Source organism: Eremothecium sinecaudum, chromosome VI, assembly GCF_001548555.1.
Source record: "Eremothecium sinecaudum strain ATCC 58844 chromosome VI, complete sequence".
NCBI classification, from domain to species: domain Eukaryota; kingdom Fungi; phylum Ascomycota; class Saccharomycetes; order Saccharomycetales; family Saccharomycetaceae; genus Eremothecium; species Eremothecium sinecaudum.
Window position 1 is genome coordinate 671586 of NC_030897.1, and position 21624 is coordinate 693209.

The following is a 21624-nucleotide window of genomic DNA, read 5'->3' on the forward strand; positions in this document are numbered from 1 at the left end:
TAGGGCCTTGTCCGAATCTTGGCGATTAAGACACGTGATTTCGTTTAAAGATACATTACGTCAACAGTAACTGAGGTTTTTACTATTATTCTGTAGCTTACTCATCCACGCGTATCATGGTCTAAATAGTATTATCTCAACAGTCGAAATTGAGATACTGTGTTTTCGTGAGTTGAAAGTTAACGATAGGGGTTTATGTTTGTGGTCCTGAAACATATTTAAACTACTATATACTAAGGGTTCTGTAGGATCATAGGAAAGCAGTTCAGGACATAAAGGAACAATTAAACGACGATCAGTTTAAAGAGAAATTAACATATAAGTTGGTTGAGAACATATGTAAATTTCATTAGAATTGTTCAGTTTATTAGGCGCAGTGGTTTGGTTGGTGTGTCTGTTTTTCTTTACAGTAGGAAGACGTATAAAATTAACAGCATTTGTTGTAACACAGTTTTTAAACATTTTTTTCCTCTTTAAAATTGGTTACTTTGGGAACCCATTGATGTTCCTTTGCATATGCGGTTATTTTGTAAGCTTAAGCTCCCTAAATCGTTGCATTTAAAGGACTCTGAAGACAGAGTGCCGAAGTCTTCAACGTATATATCCAACTTTTACATTGAAATACCAGAATCACATGGCGTATGGAAGCCAGGAGAGATTATTTCGGGGCAAATTGTACTTACACTGAAGAAACCTCTGAAGAATGTGAGTTTAAAGCTTGGACTTATAGGTACATTAAAAGTTCTTTCTGGTACTGGAGCAACATCTCGAGAGAAAGCACGAATACAGTTGTTTAATATGTCGACCATTATATTTGGGGATAAAGCGTGTATGAAACAAGTGGAAGATGAGATCTGGAATGGTCTAACTAAGGGTGATCATTACTTTCCTTTTAAAATGACTGTTCCTTCTAAAAATATATACAGCTCTATTGACTTTGAGCGAGGGTCCATATGCTATAAAATCCACTGTACGTTGCATTCGCTCACTTGTACTTCAATAATATCGGAATGCTCGAAAAGCTTTTCAGTGCTGGTGCCAATTGCCGTTGATGTGCTTCCTAAACCAAATACCAAAATTGTGGTTTTGCAATCACCTGCTTCGGTGAGAGGTTTAAAAGTACCTACATCAGAACATGAAGGTTCTATTTCAAAAACACATAGGAGAAACTCGTCTATGTATTCGAATTTTTCTGGAGCAACTAATCTCACACAAAAAACGGTCACCATATCCGTTAACTTACCAGAATCAGGGTTCGTGATTGGCGAGACAATCCCCCTTCAGGTAAACATACAGCATTATAAGGAGTACTCCCACCCTGCAGGTCTTGTTGCTACTTTGATACGTATTTGCAGAGTGCCAGGTACGAGAAATTATCCAATCGAAACATTTCGGAAGGACATATGCCAATGTGTTGCCCCGTTATGTTTAGATCCAATATCTTTTAGTCATTCTGTTAAAATGAACCTTGATGTTCCATTCGATGCTTTCCCAACTTTGATAGTTCCCAACCATGGCTTCAGTTTCCAATACTATATTGAGGCACTCGTAAACCTATCACCAAAGAATATTGTCTACACAGAATCAAATAAAGTTATTGGAGGTGGGCAAACAAGCCACATACCAGTACCGAGATACCTCGAGAGAGCGTCTAAAAGGCTGAATTGTCTCTCTTGCAAGCTGCAAGCTACGAAGGGGAAATCCTCCGCACAAAATATAAGCCATTCAATGGTTTCCCCACAGGACATGGTCAATGTACGGAAATTGAAAAGGCTCAAAACCGTCACAGGAACATGCATAGAAGTTGTTATTGGGACTCACAGAAGCGGGACGCGTCAGGAACCGAAAGACAATAATATAACTGATATAAATGGAGAACAAAATTTAAGCCATACTGCAGAGCAGAAAGGCCCATCTAGGAGAGGATCCATCCTAGAAACATATGATACAATTGCGCAGAAGCATTTAACAAAGTCTGAACTAAGGGAGGATTTTACCAATAAATTAAAAGATTCTTTGTATGATACTGAGCCGGTTCCGTTATATACACCGAATTATCAATACTCAACTACTGAAGATAAAAACGAATTAGAAAGGCTAAGGCTTTATGAGTTGGAGAGTGAACCTGAATAGACAAATTATTTAGGAGTCAATTTAATTGTAGTATATTAATCATTTATGCATTTCGTTATTCTTATGATTTCGGCACGTCTGTAACTTGAAACGATTTTAAAAAAATTCCATTATCAACTAAGTTTAACAAGCTTATATATGAACGAGAATACATAAACTACATCAAGGGTTTAAGAAAGTTAATAAATAGCATTTTTATCCGGTATGAATGTACAAGATAGAAAAAGGATACTGGGTCCAAATAACGCGAAGGCCATAAAATTTGACCTTGAACCAACGCAAGCGAATGCAACTCCATCACAGGATATTGAACACCAGGAACGATCTGTTTTTATACAGGACGGCCTAGTAATCAATGCCAATGGTTCTTCATATCTGGAATACAAAGATACTTCCCATCATGCCTTGCTTATCACATCCGTTTATGGTCCACGCCCGATCCGTGGGTCTTTCACATCCAAAGCGGCACTCACTGTACAATTTAAACAAGTTACTTATGAAAAGTGGAATACAGGAGAAATAACAGAATTTTGCAACTTTTTGAAGAACGTATTTAATTCCGTGATAAGGCTCGACAAGTATCTAAAATCGGGGATCGATATTTCCTTGAACTTAATTCAATATAGCGCTACCAACGATGAGAGAGATTTAAACCTAGCTTCAATACTACCGTACTGTATTAATGGTATTACTGTAGCATTGGTAAATGCAGGTATTGAAATAGCAGATTTAGCAAGTGCTGGTAAGCATGAGGATACTATTGTTGCATTTATAAAAAACGGAGAGGAAATAGTTGGCTTTTGGCATGACAGTCAGAATTGCGAAATACCTGAACTAATCGATGCTTGTCGTGAAGATTACTTTAAACAAAGGGATTCGATAGTTGCATACCTAATGTCAAAGACTAAAGATAAATAGACTTTATATTTAATATGAGCATCATGGTTAAAACATGATGCCAAAATGTTAACATAGAAATGGTGAATATAGATGCGTTATATTCTACATGATAATTCTATACACACGTCAATGATAAACATAAACGGTATTCTGCATACAAATTCTAACGCAATGAATCCAAGATCTTTTTGATTTCAAAAATTCTATCTGTGATGATTTTCATATCATAGTCGACACGTCTCATAAAGTCTGTAGATATGTCAGCACCTGTAGCATATTTGAATAACTTTTGCAGTGTCCTCTCATTGAAATATTTATTCTTCTGTGGAGAGAAGCGTCCGTCGTCATCCAAGCAGTGACAATCATTCAATAATTTCACTGTAGATGTGTAGAATTCTTCGACTGACGTTAAGTTTAATACTGGAAGATTAATTTTGAAGGGTGGGGTCAACATTAAAACCTTGTGCCCGGCATTGCTATGATATCTAAATTCGTAAACTCCGCTCTCGAAGTAGAGCAAGTTATGATTGAAAACAACTTTACCACTAGTAAATACATCATTTGTTTCAAAATCTATTACCCCTTCGTAGGCAAACTTGTACTTTTGGTATGAGTTTGGACAAGTTGCTGACCAATGCCCACCAGAGGAAACAAGAGTTACACTTCTATCTTCACCCGTTTCAAAAACCTTATATAGTCCAATCCAGTCATTTTTGTTATAAATGCCAGTTGGTAGTTTCCAGCTAACTTCAACAGCTTCTCCAATTGGAAGAGTGATTTCATGGCTGGTTGCACTAGCTTCACCGCTAGTCTTATGAGAAACTATTTCAAGCTCACAATGTGGCCCATATTTTATAGAAGTTGACTGCAAGGCCTTTAACAATTCACTTTCTAATTGTTCTCTATCTTTAGCGTTGGCGCTTAACATTTCAACGACGGTAAATGCTAAATTATCCATATAGTGTGAAATTTCCTTTATTGGACCGAATGCCAACAAAGTCCTACTGATACCACTCTGTCTTTCCAAGGTATCACTTCCATAAACTTTCGCAACATGAGGAGCCTCTACAAATTTCACAAGTAAATAGTTACTGATAGTCCACAATGTTGCAAGCGCGATGTTATAAACGCTCAGGTCAGTAATCAAAATAGTTCCCCAGGGACCAGCAATACCTAGAACACACTCAGGATTGTTCAAGTATCTATATATACCGTGAGAAGCCAACTTTGGTTTTCTGATATAGTTCGTTAAAAAGAAATCACCATAAAACCATCCAAACTCAGAAATAGCGTTTAATATTTCCATATCGGACCATACATGCACAGCAACCAATATAAAACCAAAAATAACCATAGTGTAATCATGCTTATCAATCTTTCTAAATTCTGTCCATGTCTGTAGAGCTAGCATCACATAGGAAATGGTCAAAGTGAAATTGGATAGAAACTGCCATGTCTGATAACTGTATAATTGGGTATATCCGTTTCTTAAAAATAATTTAGTAAACCACTTATTCTTAGATTGCTGATGTAAAATAAATATGGTGATCATAGATGAAAAAAGCATTGTTGAAAAGGCCAGGAGAAACATAGTATGCGAGGATGGAGACAAAGAAAGCACAGAAACTACACATCCGATTGTAACCCCCACAGTTATGTAATCGGATGGTCTCAGTGGATCAAAGTTACAGAAAGCGAACAGAGTAGATCTTAAGGGCCTTGTATAATTGTGGTTATTCTTGATAATCAAATCATCTATCCTTTCCAAATCGTCCGGTTCATCTGAGCCATAAGTGCGTTCGATATGAGGCGTTTCAACATACTTCAAAAATAAAAACTGAGCCAGATGTCCCACCAATGAAACAAGCAATACTTGATACTTACCCGTGATCAAACTTACACCATAATATCCCAGATAACCAATTGAATACATTGGATGAGGAGAAATATTAAATACTCCATCAAAGATCAAATTGGAGTCTTTGAGTAAAAAGAAGAAATCTCCCCAGTACCAGGCATAGTCCTTTACGACTCTATGAGCATCCATTTTTACCCAGACATTGAATAGTAGCATAACCGTACCAACGTAAATCCTCAAACTTGTCATACTAAATGTTGCCAATACCGACCAGGACATGTCTTTTGGAATCGACAACACAACATACAACATATAAGCTGTGAAATCTTGCATCAAAATTAAGTCCACAAGTTGTCTAAATAAAAGCCAAACATTGAACTCTGGAGGATAACTTGAAAAGTTATAATCATCAGGCATCTTGGAGGATATTTCCAGCTGACAAACTGACGCTAACATCGATTTCTGGGCCATCAATTTGTCAAATAAACCGTACTTGCTTGCAAACTTAGTCAAAAATTCAGAGCGTGATTGATAATGTAGGATTGCACCAAGACCAACATTATACGATAATCGCCATATTATGTACTGACAGAGATAAAAGTTAGCTGTCCATTCGCTGCCAAGTTTTCTATAACAATAGTAACATAGCACGCAATTTGCTATAAGTGAAAATGTAATGCATAGTTCCAAGTATGATTTCCTTAGTGTGGGATCAAACAATGAACGCACCATATTATGAGTACTTGGAACTTGGAAAGTAATGTTCGAACTTCTTGTTATTGCGGTAACAGGTTTGGCATTATCCGCCGTGTTAGAACTAACATGGGCGGTTGGATCTATTTTCTTAACTTCCATTGCACCGAATACTTGTAATCAAACACACAAATAGTGAATCATGCAGTGAGTTATAATAGCGTCCAACAAATGTTTTTTTTTTATTTTAATTACGGTGATGTTAAATCTATCCGCTACCGCTTAATAGTAGTAAGGCTTGTTCAGGGCTTTTACTAGATGGCTAATTAGTCGAATCTTTAATAGAAGGGCCTACGGTGATATGTTATAGACTCAGAGGACAAAAACGACTCAACTATTTTGTTTAAATACTTATAAATTTGCAATATGTCAATGAGTAAAAAAATCATATCGTAAAATGTCGAATGACCATATGATTTTTTTTTTCACCTCTAGATTCATCTGTGATCAATCGCTTAGTAAAGAAAAAAATAATATACAACTATGTTTCATGTTTAGTTAAATGACGTTAACAGCAGGTTTTTGATCTGTAATCTATAATACTCTTATATAACTCTTGTACATTTAATTCCGTCGCTTGATCTCAATAGCACAAAAGTAGTGGTATGTGATCTAACAAGAAATAGAACTATACTTTTACAATGTAAAAGAGTGATAATGTAACTTTAAATGTGTATGGACTTATACATATCAAGTGTGTTGTGTATTTATAGCAGTGCGGATAAGTAGACGAAGACTCTGCTGGAAAATACGAATAGCAAAAAAGCAGGACGTCTCAAATGATTCAGGTAGTGATTGCTGTAAGCAGTTGTAAGAGTGGGTAAGCAGGAGGTTAAGGAAATGCATGCATAACTCGAAGAAAAGATGTTACCTGTTATATTAATTTTCCAAGGACAATTAACGTAAGAAGCCCTTCTTCTTTGGTTGAGCTGGTGATTGTGAGCTTTGGTTTGCTAAGGACATCTCTAATTGATGCTTCTTCTCTTCCAATGCCTTTAACTGTTTCATTAGCTTTTCCTTCATTTCTTTATGTCTTGCGAATAATTCTGCTTCTGATTTTTGTAACTTCTTCTCCTTTTCGGAGACTTTTTGCTGGAAAACAGCCTTCATCTCGGCTTCCAATTTAGCTAGCTTAGCTTCATGGAGGTGCTTTTCCTCTTGTTGCCTCAATTCTGGGTCAAATTCCTTGAAGACGCTATTATCTTGCTTGATACCCATCTTAGTTAGTTTTTCGGATCTATAGTTTTCATATAACTCATTATTCGTTCTTTCACGAAGCTCTTCCAAATACTGCCTAATTAAGAGATCACGTAAGTAACTGAAATCGGAATGTTTTTCATTGTCGACTTCAATAATACCCCAAGGGTACGAACGACCTCTAACAGTCCGCCCGTCTGCAGTATTAACCTCTTGAGTAGAACCAACAACAGCGAAGGGCACCTTGGAAAATAACTGTTTAGTAGCCTTTTGGGTTTCTTCATCGTCAAGCAAATATTGCGGAGGTTGGAAGAGATGCACCTTGGCCTCATCCAATTGCCTCTTAATAGTCCACTTGAAATGCTCGATTTCCTCATCGGTCAAAATATCAGATTTTGCGATGATGGGAATCAAGTTGCACTTGTCATGTACCTGTCTGCAGAATTCCAAGTCTAGAGGCTTCAAACAATGACCAGTAGGTTCAACGAAGTATAAACAAGCGTGGATACGGTTGTCTTCGATGGTGGTTCTATTGATCTTATTCTCGGCGTCCAAATACTGATCAAACCTAGAGTTCATCTCTTCTACAATTGGCTTCCAAGATTCGTTGTTATCTATGGCGTCCGCAAATCCGGGTGTATCTACCACTGTTAGTTTCAATACCACACCGTTTTCTTCAATTTCGGTAGTAACAGTCTCAATTTTAACCTTTGGTTCCAAAGATTCCTTATTCCTTGAATCTTCACGATCATCACCGTCTTCCAGTTTCAAACCATTCAGTTGCTCGCTAGCAGCTGTAGTACTCCCGGCATCATAATCTTGCCTCGTTGCATACAATTCCTTGTTAAATAACGTGTTAATTAACGTGGACTTACCCAAACCTTTTGCACCTACACATAGCAAATTTAAATTGAACCCGCGGCGAATGGACTTCCTATGCCATTGTTTTGGAAGATTGGCAAACCCAACGTAGCCTGAAATCTTACGATGAATAATCTTTAGATCAGGCTGCTCTGGCAAGACCTGGCCCATGTTTTCACCATTCAAGCCACTGGAATTAAGGATATTTTCTTTGTCGTCCTGCATGTCAACAAGGCCAATTTCCTCCTCCTTAACATTAATATCAGAAGTAGAATCTTTTAAACTAGACGCACCATTGCTAACCATAGCTGCTGAGGGTGTTGGACCACCGCCTGCAGTAGCAGAACCGTTGGTATTAGCCGAATCGTCTTGTGAAGAAGTGGGTAACATTATCTCTTTGTAACTTTAAAATCTTTCGTTGGTCTTGATCCGTTCTTTATAGTATTGAAGAAAGTAATTTTACCTCAAACGTTATATATTCGTCTGATATCCTTTGAGAGATATGCTACGTTTCTCGTCTATACAGTAGCTTGCTTTATTCCTTGCTCGTCGTAGAAATAGCTAATTGGTTTAACAATAAGAGTTAACGTGTAACAGAGGCGCTTTGTTTATTTCTTGTACTTCATAATCCATGGAAATAGAGTAATGATAATCCATACCGCCACAAAAGGGATCATCATTGTATACGAGGCTGCAACCAGTTTCGCGTAACATTAAAATTATGGGTGGCGCTAAAGCTGCCGTTACGGTTATTGGAACTAGGAGCAGTCTATAATGTTTTAAGAGGTGGAATTGTACTACTAAGAATCATTAGCAATTCATAGAATATCTTAATATATACTTAGTTTTTGATGTGATAAATTGCTCGCTCATAACGCGGAGCGCCTTTTCACGCGTCTCGATATTAGATAGTAGAACTTTATAGTTGACTAGACGGCCGCTATTACGATAGCAGGAAGCAAAGCGAGATAAAACTGAAAATGGCAGTTGAGGAAGATATAAACGTTGCATTACAAGAGGCCGCAAAGTGCTACGGTATTAAAGACTATGAAAGTGCAGTAGGGTACTACTCAGAGGCTAATCAAAAATACGAGGCTATACATGGTGCACCAAATGCAGATTACTTGTTTTTATATGGACGGAGTCTATACCGTAACGCACTAGCCAAGAGCGATGTTTTAGGAGGTGGTGGGGATGCTGCCACTGAAAATGAGGAGTCAGAAGAGAAGGATGAACCGGGACGGAATAACGACACTGAAACACAGATCTTCCAGTCTGGTGCTGAAGTCGACGAGGAAGACGAAGAGCAAAAGCAAGAAGGAGGACAGGAGGTAGAACAGGAGGACCAAGAAAAGAAGCAAGAGCAAGAGGAAGCCCGGAACGAGCCAGAACAAACCGACGACAACGAGAAAGAAGATGCCGAAAACGAGCAGGATAAAAACGAAGATAACGAAGAGGACGCTGCCGAAAATAATGACGAGCAAGACGAAGAGTTCCCAGAAGAGGAAGAAGACCAAAGCGACTTTGAGGCTGCATGGGAAATCCTGGAACTCGCTCGTTCCCTCTATGAAGAAGCTTTCAAGGCTAGTCCAGAAGATAAGAAACTTCAGGAAAAACTCTCCGAAACTTATGACGTTCTAGGTGAGATCTCCCTTGAGTCAGAAAACTTTCAACAAGCCGCCGAGGATTTCCAAGTATGCCTCGAGTATAGGGAGAAGTTGTACAAGGATGATGATGCAACCCACAGACTACTGATTGAATCCCACTACAAAATTTTCCTAGCGCTTGAATTTCTCACTGACAGTGAGAAGCAATGTAGAGAACACCTCACTACATGCGTTGAGCTTCTTCAGGCACGTATTGATGCCGGAAAGAGCGAAAGCGATGACGATCTGGAACTTTTGTCTGAGCTAAAGCATAAATTAAAGGAATTCGATCACAAAGGCGCCAACACTCTAGTAAACTTGAAGAACGACCTCCTGCATCAACTGGCGACAGTTGCAACTGCTAGTGGCTCATCTGGCAAGGTCAACGACTTGACTTCCATGGTAAAGAAGAGGCCAGCACGTGATTCTCAAAATGATAAGCGTACTGAAAAAAAATCGAAGATGTAGTTACCCCCACCACCTGCCAGACTAGTTAAGCGCCCAAATTCTGTATAGGGAATATTATTCTACTATGTAAAAAATGGAGGCGGGTAACTAGATACTGATTACTTAATTTTAGAAATAGTCGGAAGGCAAAATGAAATATAACTAAGTCTTCAATTTACATACAAGGGAGAACGCCACTACTATAAAAACAATCAGCACTTGTTCACTGGAGAGTAACCGTTAAACAGTGCGTATTACTACAGCTAGCGTTTGGAACTTCAATTATGAGCACACAAACTTCCAAGAATACCACAGAAGCAGGTAAAAACCGGCCCCAGAAACAGAAGGAAAAAGGCCCCGCCGGTGGGCAGTTGGTAAGGCTAACAGACTTGGTTAAAACTCTACAGTTTGCATGGTTCGCAGGTCATTTGACAGTGTTGGTGATGGGGTCGTTGTATATCTTATCCGTGCGTGGATCTTCCCGGTTCCATCAGGCATTATACTCCCTGCTATATCTTGGCGTCTTAGAATCTTTCGGAATCATCGTATATCAGCACCATTATAATGCTGGATCAAAACAACCAGGAAAGGGATTCACCATCACGGAGTTAATACAGGATGAGAATTTCCTGTACTGTCTACTAGCAATGTTATGGCTATTTACTCCTCGCTTCCTATGGACCGTACCCCCCTTCTTCATCTTTTCGCTTTTTCACGCGCTAACCTACATCAAGAACGTCATTCTTCCCGTCGTCTTCCAAGCAGATGACAAAAATTCGCTGGTACAGCTCATTTCGCGTTTCCTACGTGAGAACCATGACAAGTCCCTAAGCTGGTCGTGTACTAGCGAACTTTTATGTTATGTTGTTGTCATCTTCCGCGCCCTAGCCTTTAGACCGAGTTCCTGGATTGTCTTCGTGCTTTATTCTATTTTCATTAAAGCACGTTACGAACGCTCCGCAAACATGAAAACAGTTGTGCGTAAATGGGAAGCTAGAGTCGATGGTTTAGTATCTCATCCACAAGTTCCCCCAGCTCTCAAAAGGATTTATGCCTCATCCAAGATGTATATCAGCAAATTGGGCAATTACGCAATCACTAGACAAAGTGTTCCTCCTTCCAAACAGAACTAATAACGGTGTTGACAAATTACGATTTTTTTAGTTCCGTATCTAGAAATTTTCGTTTAATCTAGAAGGCCCTTTTTTTTTCTCCGTCGTTGGAGCAGAAGATGATGGAATTTTCCAGAACAACGAAAAGAGGCTAAGAGACCTCTACATACATCACTCAGATTACATTTGCCTCGAAATCAGAGGAAAAAAAATCAAGTATAAAAGGTTAAATGTAAGTATTGAAATATAGCGTTGCTTCTACATGTGGTTCTTGTTGCAGATTTCCTAATTCTTTTAGTTTCCTCTCTTTAAAGTTTTTAATTCTTCAGTTGAGACTAACAAGAACTTTTATAATTCATAATGTCTAAGGCTGTTGGTATTGATTTGGGTACTACGTACTCCTGTGTTGCACACTTCGCTAATGACCGTGTTGAGATCTTGGCTAACGACCAAGGTAACAGAACCACTCCATCTTTCGTTGCTTTCACTGACAGCGAGAGGTTGATTGGTGATGCTGCGAAGAACCAAGCTGCTATGAACCCATCTAACACTGTTTTCGATGCTAAGCGTTTGATTGGTAGAAACTTTTCTGACCAAGAAGTCCAAGGTGACATGAAACACTTCCCTTTTAAGGTTATTGATGTGAGCGGTAAGCCTCAAATTCAAGTTGAATACAAGGGCGAAACCAAGGTTTTCACTCCAGAAGAAATATCCTCTATGGTTTTGACCAAGATGAAGGAGACCGCTGAGAGCTTCTTGGGCTGTAAGGTTAACGACGCTGTTGTTACCGTTCCAGCTTATTTCAATGACTCTCAAAGACAAGCTACCAAGGATGCTGGTACCATTGCTGGTTTGAACGTTTTGAGAATTATTAACGAGCCAACTGCCGCTGCCATTGCATACGGTTTGGACAAGAAGGACGCTGGTGAGAAAAACGTTTTGATCTTTGACTTGGGTGGTGGTACTTTCGATGTTTCTTTGCTATCTATCGAGGATGGTATCTTCGAGGTGAAGGCTACCGCTGGTGACACTCACTTGGGTGGTGAAGATTTCGACAACAGATTGGTTAACCACTTTGTCCAAGAGTTCAAGAGAAAGAACAAGAAGGACTTGACCACCAACCAAAGAGCTTTGAGAAGATTGAGAACTGCATGTGAAAGAGCTAAGAGAACTTTGTCCTCTTCTGCTCAAACTTCTATCGAAATCGACTCTCTATTCGAAGGTATTGATATGTATACTTCCATCACTAGAGCTAGATTTGAGGAATTGTGTGCTGACTTGTTCAGATCTACTTTGGACCCAGTTGAGAAGGTTTTGAGAGACTCTAAATTGGACAAGTCTCAAGTTCACGAGATTGTATTGGTCGGTGGCTCCACAAGAATTCCAAAGGTCCAAAAGTTAGTTTCCGACTACTTCAACGGTAAAGAACCAAACAGATCCATCAACCCAGATGAAGCTGTCGCGTACGGTGCTGCTGTCCAAGCCGCTATTTTGACTGGTGACACCTCTTCAAAGACCCAAGACTTGTTGTTGTTGGATGTTGCTCCATTGTCCTTGGGTATTGAAACCGCTGGTGGTGTTATGACCAAGTTGATTCCAAGAAACTCTACTATCCCAACCAAGAAGTCTGAGATCTTCTCTACATACGCCGACAACCAACCTGGTGTCTTGATCCAGGTCTACGAAGGTGAAAGAGCCAAGACAAAGGACAACAACTTGTTAGGTAAATTTGACTTGACTGGTATTCCACCAGCTCCAAGAGGTGTTCCACAAATCGAAGTTACTTTTGACATTGACGCCAACGGTATCTTGAATGTTTCTGCTGTCGAAAAGGGTACTGGTAAGTCTGAGAAGATTACCATCACCAACGACAAGGGTAGATTGTCCAAGGAAGACATAGAAAGAATGGTCTCTGAGGCTGAGAAGTTTAAGGAAGAAGATGAAAAGGAAGCTGCTAGAATCGCTGCTAGAAACCAATTGGAATCTATGTCTTACTCCATCAAGAACACCTTGTCTGATTCTGGTGACAAGCTTGATGCTGCTGATAAGGAGACCTTGACTAAGAAGTGTGACGAAGTCATTGAATGGTTAGACCACAACACTACTGCTACTGCTGAGGAGTACAACGACAAGTTAAAGGAATTACAAGATGTTTCCAACCCGATCATGACTAAGTTGTACCAACAAGGTGGTGCTCCAGGTGGTGCTGCTCCAGGCGAGTTCCCAGGTGCCGGCGCTGCTGCTGCTGAGGCCGATGGTCCAACTGTTGAAGAAGTTGACTAATAATTCATAAAGTCTAGACTTTCATTGCAGAAAACATGCATATAATATAGAATCAATCATGATAGAGAGCATTGAACGTTTATTTTCTTTAGTAGTTGATTTGTACCATAATACCACTTACGTAAATTTTTGTCAAAAGTCTTTATTTTAATTAAAGGTACGCTGAAGTCATGGAGAGTGCGTGCATACTACCCTTAATAATAGGCCCGTTTGAAGGAATATTCACCTTATTTCTGAGCCTACCATCTTGGCATTTATGCATAATGATAAACCTCCATAATTCCACTTTTTAATAGTATAAGAGGTACATGAAATATTTATTGATAATTCACAGTTTAAGAGAACTCTTAGAGTGTAAGTAAATGTTCGTGATTGATTTATTCTTATAACTACAAGGGGTTATGGTAACTCAGACGAGATAAAGTATGTACAAGTTAGCAGTAAATAGTTAAGTCATCGATACTTCACATATGTGAATTCAGTGTCTAATACATTATCTTACTGAGTGCTTCTCATCGGTTGCCATCCTTATCAACCTCCACCTGAATCCGGTTCTCCTCCAATTGATCCTTAGTTCTGGCATTAATGACTTCTAAGAGATGTGTGAGGTCATCTGCATCTAGACTTTGGTCTCCGTTATCTATGCCACTAACCCTGTTGGCAAGTTCGACTCTTGCAACTAATTGGGGTCTTCTCCAAGGTACTAACCTTATAACATAGTCATTCCTCCTGACTGTGCACTCTCGGACTTATTTGTTGCTCTAACAGTTGTTGTTGCAACTGTATCGCTGTAGGTGATCTCATCTTCTGGTTTTGTCCACCAACTTGAGCTCCACTACCTCTAGCCTTACTGCCTGCAGCACTGGTAAACTCCCATGGGAGTATACAATCTGAATTACGGACCATCTTACCCCATGCCCCGTTTTCTTCTACAGAGTTCGCATGACTCCGTACTATAGTAACATATCTGGACTTACACTTGGCCTTAGTTGCCTCTGTCCTAACAACAATATCACGTATAGCCTCAATAGCCTTAATCCCATGATAACTGGCTCTCTCTTCACTTACATCTGTAACTCTCGTAAGTTCTTACTTCTATTCGTGAATAGCTGAGTGATAATCTCTATCCGTTCTGGCATCAACGCCATGGTTGACGTACCTACAATGCTGTCTACATCCAATTCTAATGGAGTGACATACGATAAGAATGAGTATCTTCTGCCGTTATAGCGAAAACATAACTCCACTCCCGCTGTTGCGGATATCGTATTTCCGTTGATCCCACGGTATCATTCCTCTGGCAATTCAAACTTGGGTAACCCTTGTCCTTCTTCGCTACACGTATAGCACTTCATTGGTTCCGCACGTTCCGCTCCTCCTATTTTCCATTGCTGTCTCTGGGGGACCTTTCCTTAAGACCCACTTGGGGCCTTCCGAGTGAAGTTGACTTCCGACGCACAACTGTTTTATCCATCGATTGCACGACTGCCGAATTTTCTGTGATGATGTATGCCATCATGCGCCAAGATTGCGGTGCGTTAGGACACGCTGCCAGCAGTTGTTTAGCCTCGGCGGACAATCCGTATCTGAATAGAGCCATCGAAAACTCTCCAGAAGGATTTGAGTGTCTTTGGTGGAAAGCTCAGAGAAGGTTACTTAGAAATCGTGCACATATTAAGCAAAGTCGTGGTTTTTTGCAATAGCCACGTCTATGAGTTGCGTAACTCTATCTACAGGAGACACAACTTGGTTAAATGTGAGGGATAGGTTGTTACCACCTCCTCAAATGTTGGGGGGGGGGGGGCTCTTCTTCAATCCTAAAGTAGTACGCCATGGCACTCCTTTGAGGTGCATCCCCTAAATGGCTGATCAAGTACATCGTCTTATCGTCGTCACTCCACTCTGGTTGATTACGCGTTGCCAAATACTTCACTTGCATCAACAGCATACGGAGTTGATTAGGATCATCTCATGTCATCATTGTCCCCTTAAACGCTGCTGCTGGGGAATAGTGGTGACTCCCCAGGTCCAGTACTGGTGGTGAAACCTCAACGGTCCTCCGTTGACCTCCAAAGGTTGGTGTATCCCAGTCCATTATACTGAATCTCAATTACTGCGCGACGCTACCAAATTACAAGAATTACCTAACTGATCACGTGCATGTTAAATATTCAATGATAGATTAGTGTACTATGTATATAGGTCTAATCTGAGTCAATGACCACTTGTCGTCCTTCGACTCCTAGTCATATTCTCATATCTAGCTATGACGGCTTTATATATGTTAGACTAGCTAGCTCATCTTCATTTCTACAACAGATCTCGAGTCGTTACTAGCAATTACTTCTACTTTTCCATACAGATCTGATCCGACGTTTCTTTCTAGCTGCTGTTTCTACGAGGTTTCTATTTGAATCTACGACAGACATCGCTTTTTAAAAATTACAGATACTTAGCCTACCAAACTTTACAATTGTACATAGAATTGGGCGTGTGGTCTAGTGGTATGATTCTCGCTTTGGGTAGCGAAGCTCCGGTTCACTGGGGTTCAAGTTCTTAAATGTGCGAGAGGCCCTGGGTTCAATTCCCAGCTCGCCCCTTTAATTTTTATTTTTATTTATACCTTTAAATGAAAAGGCATTAAACCTATTAACACCTATATCTGGTAAAGTTATTTATTCACTCAGGTATAAGAAGACACTATAGATCTGTTATATATCGCGAGTCCCACTCGTTTGTTTACTCTTTTTTCTTACAGTGGCTAATCCTTCTTACCACTGCTCTTATCTCCTCCATACAGATCTAATCCAACGTTTCTTTCTAGCTGCTGCCTGCAAGGGGTGTCTATTTGAATCTACGACACACTGTCGTGGGCTATTTAACCAATCACGTGCTAACTTGAAGTTCCTTGATCACGTGAGTATTAAATATTCAATGATAGATTAGTGTACTATGTATATAGGTCTAATCTTGTACTCAAACTTGATCCTGGATAGGCACTCTACGGCTAGAGTTCTACTCCGAATGGATACTCTACTTCTTTAGAGTAGCTAATCCTTCTCACTACTACTCTTACTCCTCCATACAGATCTGATTCGTCGTTTCTTTCTGGCGGCTACTTCTTCGAGATGCCTATTTGAATCTACGACAACGACAACATGCTTTAATGTACCTTTAGACTATACGGATTACATGCTAATTTAAGATCCAGCGCAAGTGGTTTAGTGGTAAAATCCAACTTTGCCATAGTTGGGCCCCCGGTTCGATTCCGGGCTTGCGCAATCTCTTTTTGTAATTTTTACATAATGTTCGAGCATTTCCTCGTGACTTACATCCAATAGGAGCGTTTGATATCTCTATAAAATTGTAGAAGATTTTGGTAGTTTATCATTATTAACGAGTAAAGTGGTGATTATTTACAACGAAGATTCCCGGAAGCAAAAGTACTGTTTACTCTAGATTTAGTCTTAAGTTTTAACCTACACTTAAGGAGATTGGATAGGGTTTAAGGCATTTGCCCCTTATTGATTAATATCTGAGATATACATACAATGTTTAGACTGGCTATCAGAAAGGCTTCCACGCTTCCACCACACGCTTTTAAGAATGCATTCCCAGCAGGCGGTGATAAAGAAGCTGCTAGAGCTTTCAAGGAGCACATGGTTGCTAGCGCTCACCATGGTGAGAAAACTTCCAAAATGTGGTACAAGATTTCCCTTTTCGTCGGTCTTCCTGCAATTATGTTAGCTGCTGTAAACACCTATTTTGTTGAAGCTGAACATGCTGCACACAGGGAGCACTTAAAGCATATTCCAGACGAGGAGTGGCCAAGAGATTATTCCTTCCAAAATATGAGACAAAAACCTTTTTTCTGGGGCGATGGTGACAAGACCTTATTCTGGAACCCAGTTATCAATAGGCATATTCAAAGGAATTAGACATTGTACAGTTGCCAAATCCTGATTGTTATGATGAGCAGAGCGAGACGAATTTCGTACCTTTTCAACAGAAATTTAACAATTTGTTATGTATCAAGGTTGATTTATTCGAATTTCCCTTCAATTAATTCTATTTAAAGCATACAGTGTAGATATTCTTTTGTAGTCTACAAATCGAAATAACTACACTTTTACTTCAAGTTTTAATTCCCCGGCCCTTTATTAGTAGCTTAAGGTTTTTAATGGCCAAGAAGCTTCTTAATCCTATTTTTCTTGGAATTGGGTAGTATGGCACGTTGTAGTAAGATAACCTCATGAATAAAGGTAAGAAGAAATATTTAGCATAAACATGAATCGCGGTAAAATATTAAATGAAATATAGCCTACATCAAAGTGTATGTACTTCGTTTTGGTTGCTATAGACTCTATAATGCATATTTGTACAGATAATCAGGAGGGGTGAAAACATCTATGAATGCCAATAAGTACAAACATACACACTACTAAGGTTCGTCTGTTAAGATAAAAAAATTACTAAATGATCTACTTAGTTTTAGTTTGTTCCTATCATAATGCAGAGAAGATGAATAAGTTATTCGTTGCCGCGATAGCTACGCTACTTTCCCTTGGATGCCATGAAAAATGTAATATACTTTTTTTAAAATCGATATCATCACCCCATTCCCTATTCCTTGTGCTCTGTTGTTGGATGGAACCTAATCTTTTTGTCTTGAATGCTGACTTATCTGCCTGGAGAACAATTTCGTCCAATCCTTGGGGAACTTCGTAATTACCGGTTTTTACGGCATTTGGATATAGCATGAAATTGTTATTATAAGAACCAGTCATTATACTAGAACTATCACCGCTGAAACACACTTCAAATTTATCAAATATAGAGTCATTTTCATACGCATCACTTAAACGCTCCTTCAATTGGTCGTGCACATTTATAGTCTTTATTGGTTTACTATCCATATTAACGTCCCATATTTTCACTGTTAAGTAATCCCTAGCAGCAATGTAACGACCGTCGGGACTGAATTTTACATCTGATATTGATGAAGTTATTTCTGTAAAAAAATTGTGATGGATTGGGTCCATATATTCTTCAAATGTTTTTGCACGGAAGTCACATAAGGCATTCTGTCTCATATCTGCCAACTTGATAGTTCCTTTCGAGCTTGAGTACATCAATAAATTGCAGTGAGAAGGATGAAACTCTGCACTCGTTATCACCTCTGTTAGTTCCTCCATATTAGCAGGTTTAATATCGACTATATTAAAACTCTGATCGGGTATATCCAGATTCCAAAGGTTGATTCTTAAGTCATCTGCGCTGATGAAGGTTTCTTGGTCGGAGTTAACCGATATGGAATTTATATGGTACGTATGCGCATTGGAATAGATTCTTTTCGGTGTCGCCGCTATAATCTTGTCATGCAATGATAGTCGTGGTAATTTCAAACCTTGCAAAGATAGTATTGACTTAGCTGGTCCAGTATCACCAGCACTATTGCGCTGATTGAAAACGCCCTCAGACAAATTATTTTCACTCACTAGCTTGATATTTTTCTCATATATCTTCCACAGTTTGATGGTTTTATCATTCGTGCTCAATAAAAAGTGAGATTGATTCGTTGGTTGACACCACTTGATCTGATTAATTTTCTCCTCTATTTCTAGGGATTTCAGGTAGTCAAACTCAGCATCGTGACTTTGAAACTCTGTGAGGAATTTATATTCACAGTGCTTGCTGTTATTTCTTTCAAAAAGGACGACCCTTCCTCCACGATCCCCAGTCGCCAAAAAACTACCTGTATGATCAAATTCTGCCGCTGTGATGATATCGGCTTCCGTGACCACGATATCGGCCTTATCTCCAAAACATTGGCTGAATTTGAAGTCGAAATTTGACTGTTGTGCCATGTTAAATTCGTATTAGCCACTTCCAGCAGTTTGTAATACAATGCAGAGAATAAAAATTAATAATGGAAAATAATGACGATCAGTAAAAGATGGTATATGACTCAAATCACTACCGAAAATTCTAATACTTGGAATTACCTGTATAACACAACGTTTCTTCACTCAAAGAAACACAGACACACACACCACTCACACTAACACAAACTGAAAATTCAACGCAATATACTGGGTTCAGAAAAGTACTACTTTCCGTATACTAGTCCTGAAGGTCGTTACAATGTTGTTGTTATTGTCGTCCAATTCGAGGAAAAAAAAATTAACTTTGTCAATTTCTTAGCCTGACCACCAAGTATGTAGCTGCAATTAGTGACTTTTTAAATTCCCCTTCTGGTACCTAACCTGATACAACTAGGTATGTGCTTCCACACAAAAATACACCTATAACAATAAAGTAGTTAAGAAGGTAAAAGAGAATATTCAAAACCCCTAAGCAAATGCTACGCGCCTTTTAAAAACTCTTCTAGAAACCCTTTAATAGCTGGTATTCCTTCAGTGGGCGAACTCTATCTTCCTGACTAGCAGCAATAAATTCAAGGGGGTTAAGCTGGTTAGCGTGTATGTATTTTTTTATAATAGGGGGAAACGAAAGCTCGTTAAAAAAATTTGGACATGTTCAGTTCGTGATGAACTTTACCCTTTTTTCTCCAGCTGTGGTTTCCACAGAAAATCCCGGGGAATTTTTAGGGGATGTGTAATACAGAGATCATCATAAGAAACGGCGTGAATATCACTTAAAACGAGCGCGCAGGAAAGCACGTGACAAACGTTTAATATCAATACTAATATTGACAGATCTTGCTTATTATACAAGACTAGTAAGTAAATGAATACATAAGCTTACACAAGGGAGACTCTTCACCCACAATCACACGTGATACTAATATAATGCATTTACAAAGCCTTCTTGGCAGCGTCAGCAGGAGAGACCTTGGTATCTCTGTTAAATCTATGTCTTTGAGGTGGAGTTCTGATTCTTCTGTCCTCTCTGGATCTAACTCTGACAATTCTGGCGTGGATAGCACAGGACACACAGTAGTGCAACTTAATATAGGTTCTTGGCAAAGCGTACTCAGCGTATACGGAAGCCTCGGACATATCTCTGATGGCTGCAGCCTCAACAATGTTTCTGATGGTCATTCTCTTGATGGCCTTGTCCTTAGGAACAGACTTTGAACAGTTGACACATCTGACAGGCTTGACGTGACCTCTACCCCTCTTGTTTCTACCGTTGGAAGCTCTCTTCTTTGGCATGCTGTTAACTATGTTAGTAATGATATTTTAGTAGAAACTAGCGACCTGAACAATGATAATGAAGAAGGTATCTTGTTGAAAAAATCCCAGATTCTCGTTTGGAGTCTAACGACAGCTCGTTATTGCACTTAACACCGTTCTGGTCCTTAACACGCTTACTATTCACATACTTGAATATACTCTGTGTGATCTTCTTAAAACAAATAGTACTAAAATACGATACAAGCTGTTGTATAGTAATTAGATGAATTTGAAAATATTGTTGCTGACAGAGGTACAGCCGAGTATGGCGAGTCTGCGAATGTCGGCAGCTGGAGGACACGATATGTTTAAAAGGTAGGCGGGAAGCTAGGCGAAACTGCGCAAGCTAGGCCAGTGGTGTACAGGTGGGCGCTTGCTAACTGTTGAGAACCATAAAATCGAAAATTTCAGAAAAATGAAATCGTGATTTAAATTACAATGTACGGGTGTAGCAGTCATTGATAGGCCTTGCCTAGAGGATGCCATTGTGTGCGACTACACATAGCCATGATGATTGTAAGTGTAACCGCAGTTATAACACCAAGGGATGTATTTAGGTATGCCATGTATTTAAGTGTTTTTATATTCATTAATTTATTGGACATTTCGAGACCTTGAAACACAATAGATAATCGTATTCTATTTAAATAATATATTACCGCCGGTAATGAGTGAATATTGAAATGTTAAACAAGATTTCATGCATATGCTGCTGCTAGGTGATATAATTCAATGATGGTGATCGTCTGTTGGGACACCTAGTGGGTTAACCTTGTAAACAGAACCACATTCCCAACATCTTGCAACTTTATCAACAGTGGGTTTTAGCCACATAATGACATGAGAACCAGCTGGGGAACCAGTACATCCGACGTAACGGTAGTCATCGTATGAATCGACAACAATTGGGTCGGCCATAGTACCAATTCTAGAAGAATCCAAAGGCTTTGTGTCAAACACTTCAATACCTTCCAACTTACCCAATAATTCTAATCTGGCTAGACCAGTAGCTTGATCCAATTCAGTTGGGACAGTACCTTCTTTAGCACCTGGACCAATCAAGGTCTCTGGGCCTTCAACACTGGCCAGATTTTGAGCAGTTTTCGTAACTTTGTCTTGTAAAAACATTGCGGAGGTGGAGAAAGCCCTGGTTGCAGGGTTTAGCAATCTAAAGGTATGACGGAAAGACAACATTTTGTATACAACTGAGAGAAAGTAGTTAGTAATCATTGAAC

At 39.4% G+C, this 21624-nt stretch overlaps 12 protein-coding genes and 2 non-coding genes across 14 annotated transcripts, besides 1 other annotated feature; 8 read left to right on the plus strand and 6 right to left on the minus strand.

Annotated features, from left to right (window-relative positions):
• Positions 1-516: 516 nt before the first annotated feature.
• Positions 517-2133, plus strand: RIM8 (Rim8p; the record flags this gene model as incomplete). The annotated part of the gene is made up of 1 exon (XM_018133385.1): positions 517-2133. The coding sequence occupies one exon, from the start codon at positions 517-519 to the stop codon at positions 2131-2133; it is 1617 nt and encodes a 538-aa protein (XP_017988874.1).
• Positions 2134-2337: 204 nt separating this feature from the next.
• On the plus strand, positions 2338-3051 carry MTR3 (exosome non-catalytic core subunit MTR3; the record flags this gene model as incomplete). Its single annotated transcript, XM_018133386.1, has 1 exon — positions 2338-3051. One exon carries the CDS (start codon positions 2338-2340, stop codon positions 3049-3051), a length of 714 nt encoding a protein of 237 aa, XP_017988875.1.
• Positions 3052-3196: 145 nt separating this feature from the next.
• Positions 3197-5746, minus strand: CHO2 (phosphatidylethanolamine N-methyltransferase; the record flags this gene model as incomplete). The annotated part of the gene is made up of 1 exon (XM_018133387.1): positions 3197-5746. One exon carries the CDS (start codon positions 5744-5746, stop codon positions 3197-3199), a length of 2550 nt encoding a protein of 849 aa, XP_017988876.1.
• A 795-nt stretch (positions 5747-6541) lies between these two features.
• Positions 6542-8092, minus strand: CDC3 (septin CDC3; the record flags this gene model as incomplete). The annotated part of the gene is made up of 1 exon (XM_018133388.1): positions 6542-8092. The coding sequence occupies one exon, from the start codon at positions 8090-8092 to the stop codon at positions 6542-6544; it is 1551 nt and encodes a 516-aa protein (XP_017988877.1).
• Positions 8093-8682: 590 nt separating this feature from the next.
• On the plus strand, positions 8683-9816 carry AW171_hschr63869 (HFR027Wp; the record flags this gene model as incomplete). The annotated part of the gene is made up of 1 exon (XM_018133389.1): positions 8683-9816. The coding sequence occupies one exon, from the start codon at positions 8683-8685 to the stop codon at positions 9814-9816; it is 1134 nt and encodes a 377-aa protein (XP_017988878.1).
• Positions 9817-10079: 263 nt separating this feature from the next.
• On the plus strand, positions 10080-10928 carry POM33 (nucleoporin POM33; the record flags this gene model as incomplete). The annotated part of the gene is made up of 1 exon (XM_018133390.1): positions 10080-10928. The coding sequence occupies one exon, from the start codon at positions 10080-10082 to the stop codon at positions 10926-10928; it is 849 nt and encodes a 282-aa protein (XP_017988879.1).
• Positions 10929-11267: 339 nt separating this feature from the next.
• Positions 11268-13190, plus strand: SSA2 (Hsp70 family chaperone SSA2; the record flags this gene model as incomplete). Its single annotated transcript, XM_018133391.1, has 1 exon — positions 11268-13190. The coding sequence occupies one exon, from the start codon at positions 11268-11270 to the stop codon at positions 13188-13190; it is 1923 nt and encodes a 640-aa protein (XP_017988880.1).
• Positions 13191-13817: 627 nt separating this feature from the next.
• Positions 13818-14511: a sequence feature (Syntenic conserved sequence found in Eremothecium cymbalariae, Eremothecium coryli; not in Ashbya gossypii).
• A 57-nt stretch (positions 14512-14568) lies between these two features.
• Positions 14569-14790, minus strand: AW171_hschr63873 (HFR030Cp; the record flags this gene model as incomplete). The annotated part of the gene is made up of 1 exon (XM_018133392.1): positions 14569-14790. One exon carries the CDS (start codon positions 14788-14790, stop codon positions 14569-14571), a length of 222 nt encoding a protein of 73 aa, XP_017988881.1.
• An 887-nt stretch (positions 14791-15677) lies between these two features.
• Positions 15678-15789, plus strand: AW171_hschr63874. The gene is made up of 2 exons: positions 15678-15713; positions 15754-15789. It is a non-coding gene; the product is annotated as a tRNA-Pro (tRNA).
• A 611-nt stretch (positions 15790-16400) lies between these two features.
• Positions 16401-16471, plus strand: AW171_hschr63875. The gene has a single exon. It is a non-coding gene; the product is annotated as a tRNA-Gly (tRNA).
• Positions 16472-16741: 270 nt separating this feature from the next.
• COX13 (cytochrome c oxidase subunit VIa) lies at positions 16742-17128 on the plus strand (the record flags this gene model as incomplete). The annotated part of the gene is made up of 1 exon (XM_018133393.1): positions 16742-17128. One exon carries the CDS (start codon positions 16742-16744, stop codon positions 17126-17128), a length of 387 nt encoding a protein of 128 aa, XP_017988882.1.
• A 567-nt stretch (positions 17129-17695) lies between these two features.
• On the minus strand, positions 17696-19057 carry CDC55 (protein phosphatase 2A regulatory subunit CDC55; the record flags this gene model as incomplete). The annotated part of the gene is made up of 1 exon (XM_018133394.1): positions 17696-19057. The coding sequence occupies one exon, from the start codon at positions 19055-19057 to the stop codon at positions 17696-17698; it is 1362 nt and encodes a 453-aa protein (XP_017988883.1).
• A 951-nt stretch (positions 19058-20008) lies between these two features.
• On the minus strand, positions 20009-20368 carry RPS26A (40S ribosomal protein eS26; the record flags this gene model as incomplete). Its single annotated transcript, XM_018133395.1, has 1 exon — positions 20009-20368. The coding sequence occupies one exon, from the start codon at positions 20366-20368 to the stop codon at positions 20009-20011; it is 360 nt and encodes a 119-aa protein (XP_017988884.1).
• A 750-nt stretch (positions 20369-21118) lies between these two features.
• Positions 21119-21583, minus strand: COX4 (cytochrome c oxidase subunit IV; the record flags this gene model as incomplete). Its single annotated transcript, XM_018133396.1, has 1 exon — positions 21119-21583. The coding sequence occupies one exon, from the start codon at positions 21581-21583 to the stop codon at positions 21119-21121; it is 465 nt and encodes a 154-aa protein (XP_017988885.1).
• Between the last annotated feature and the right edge of the window lie 41 nt (positions 21584-21624).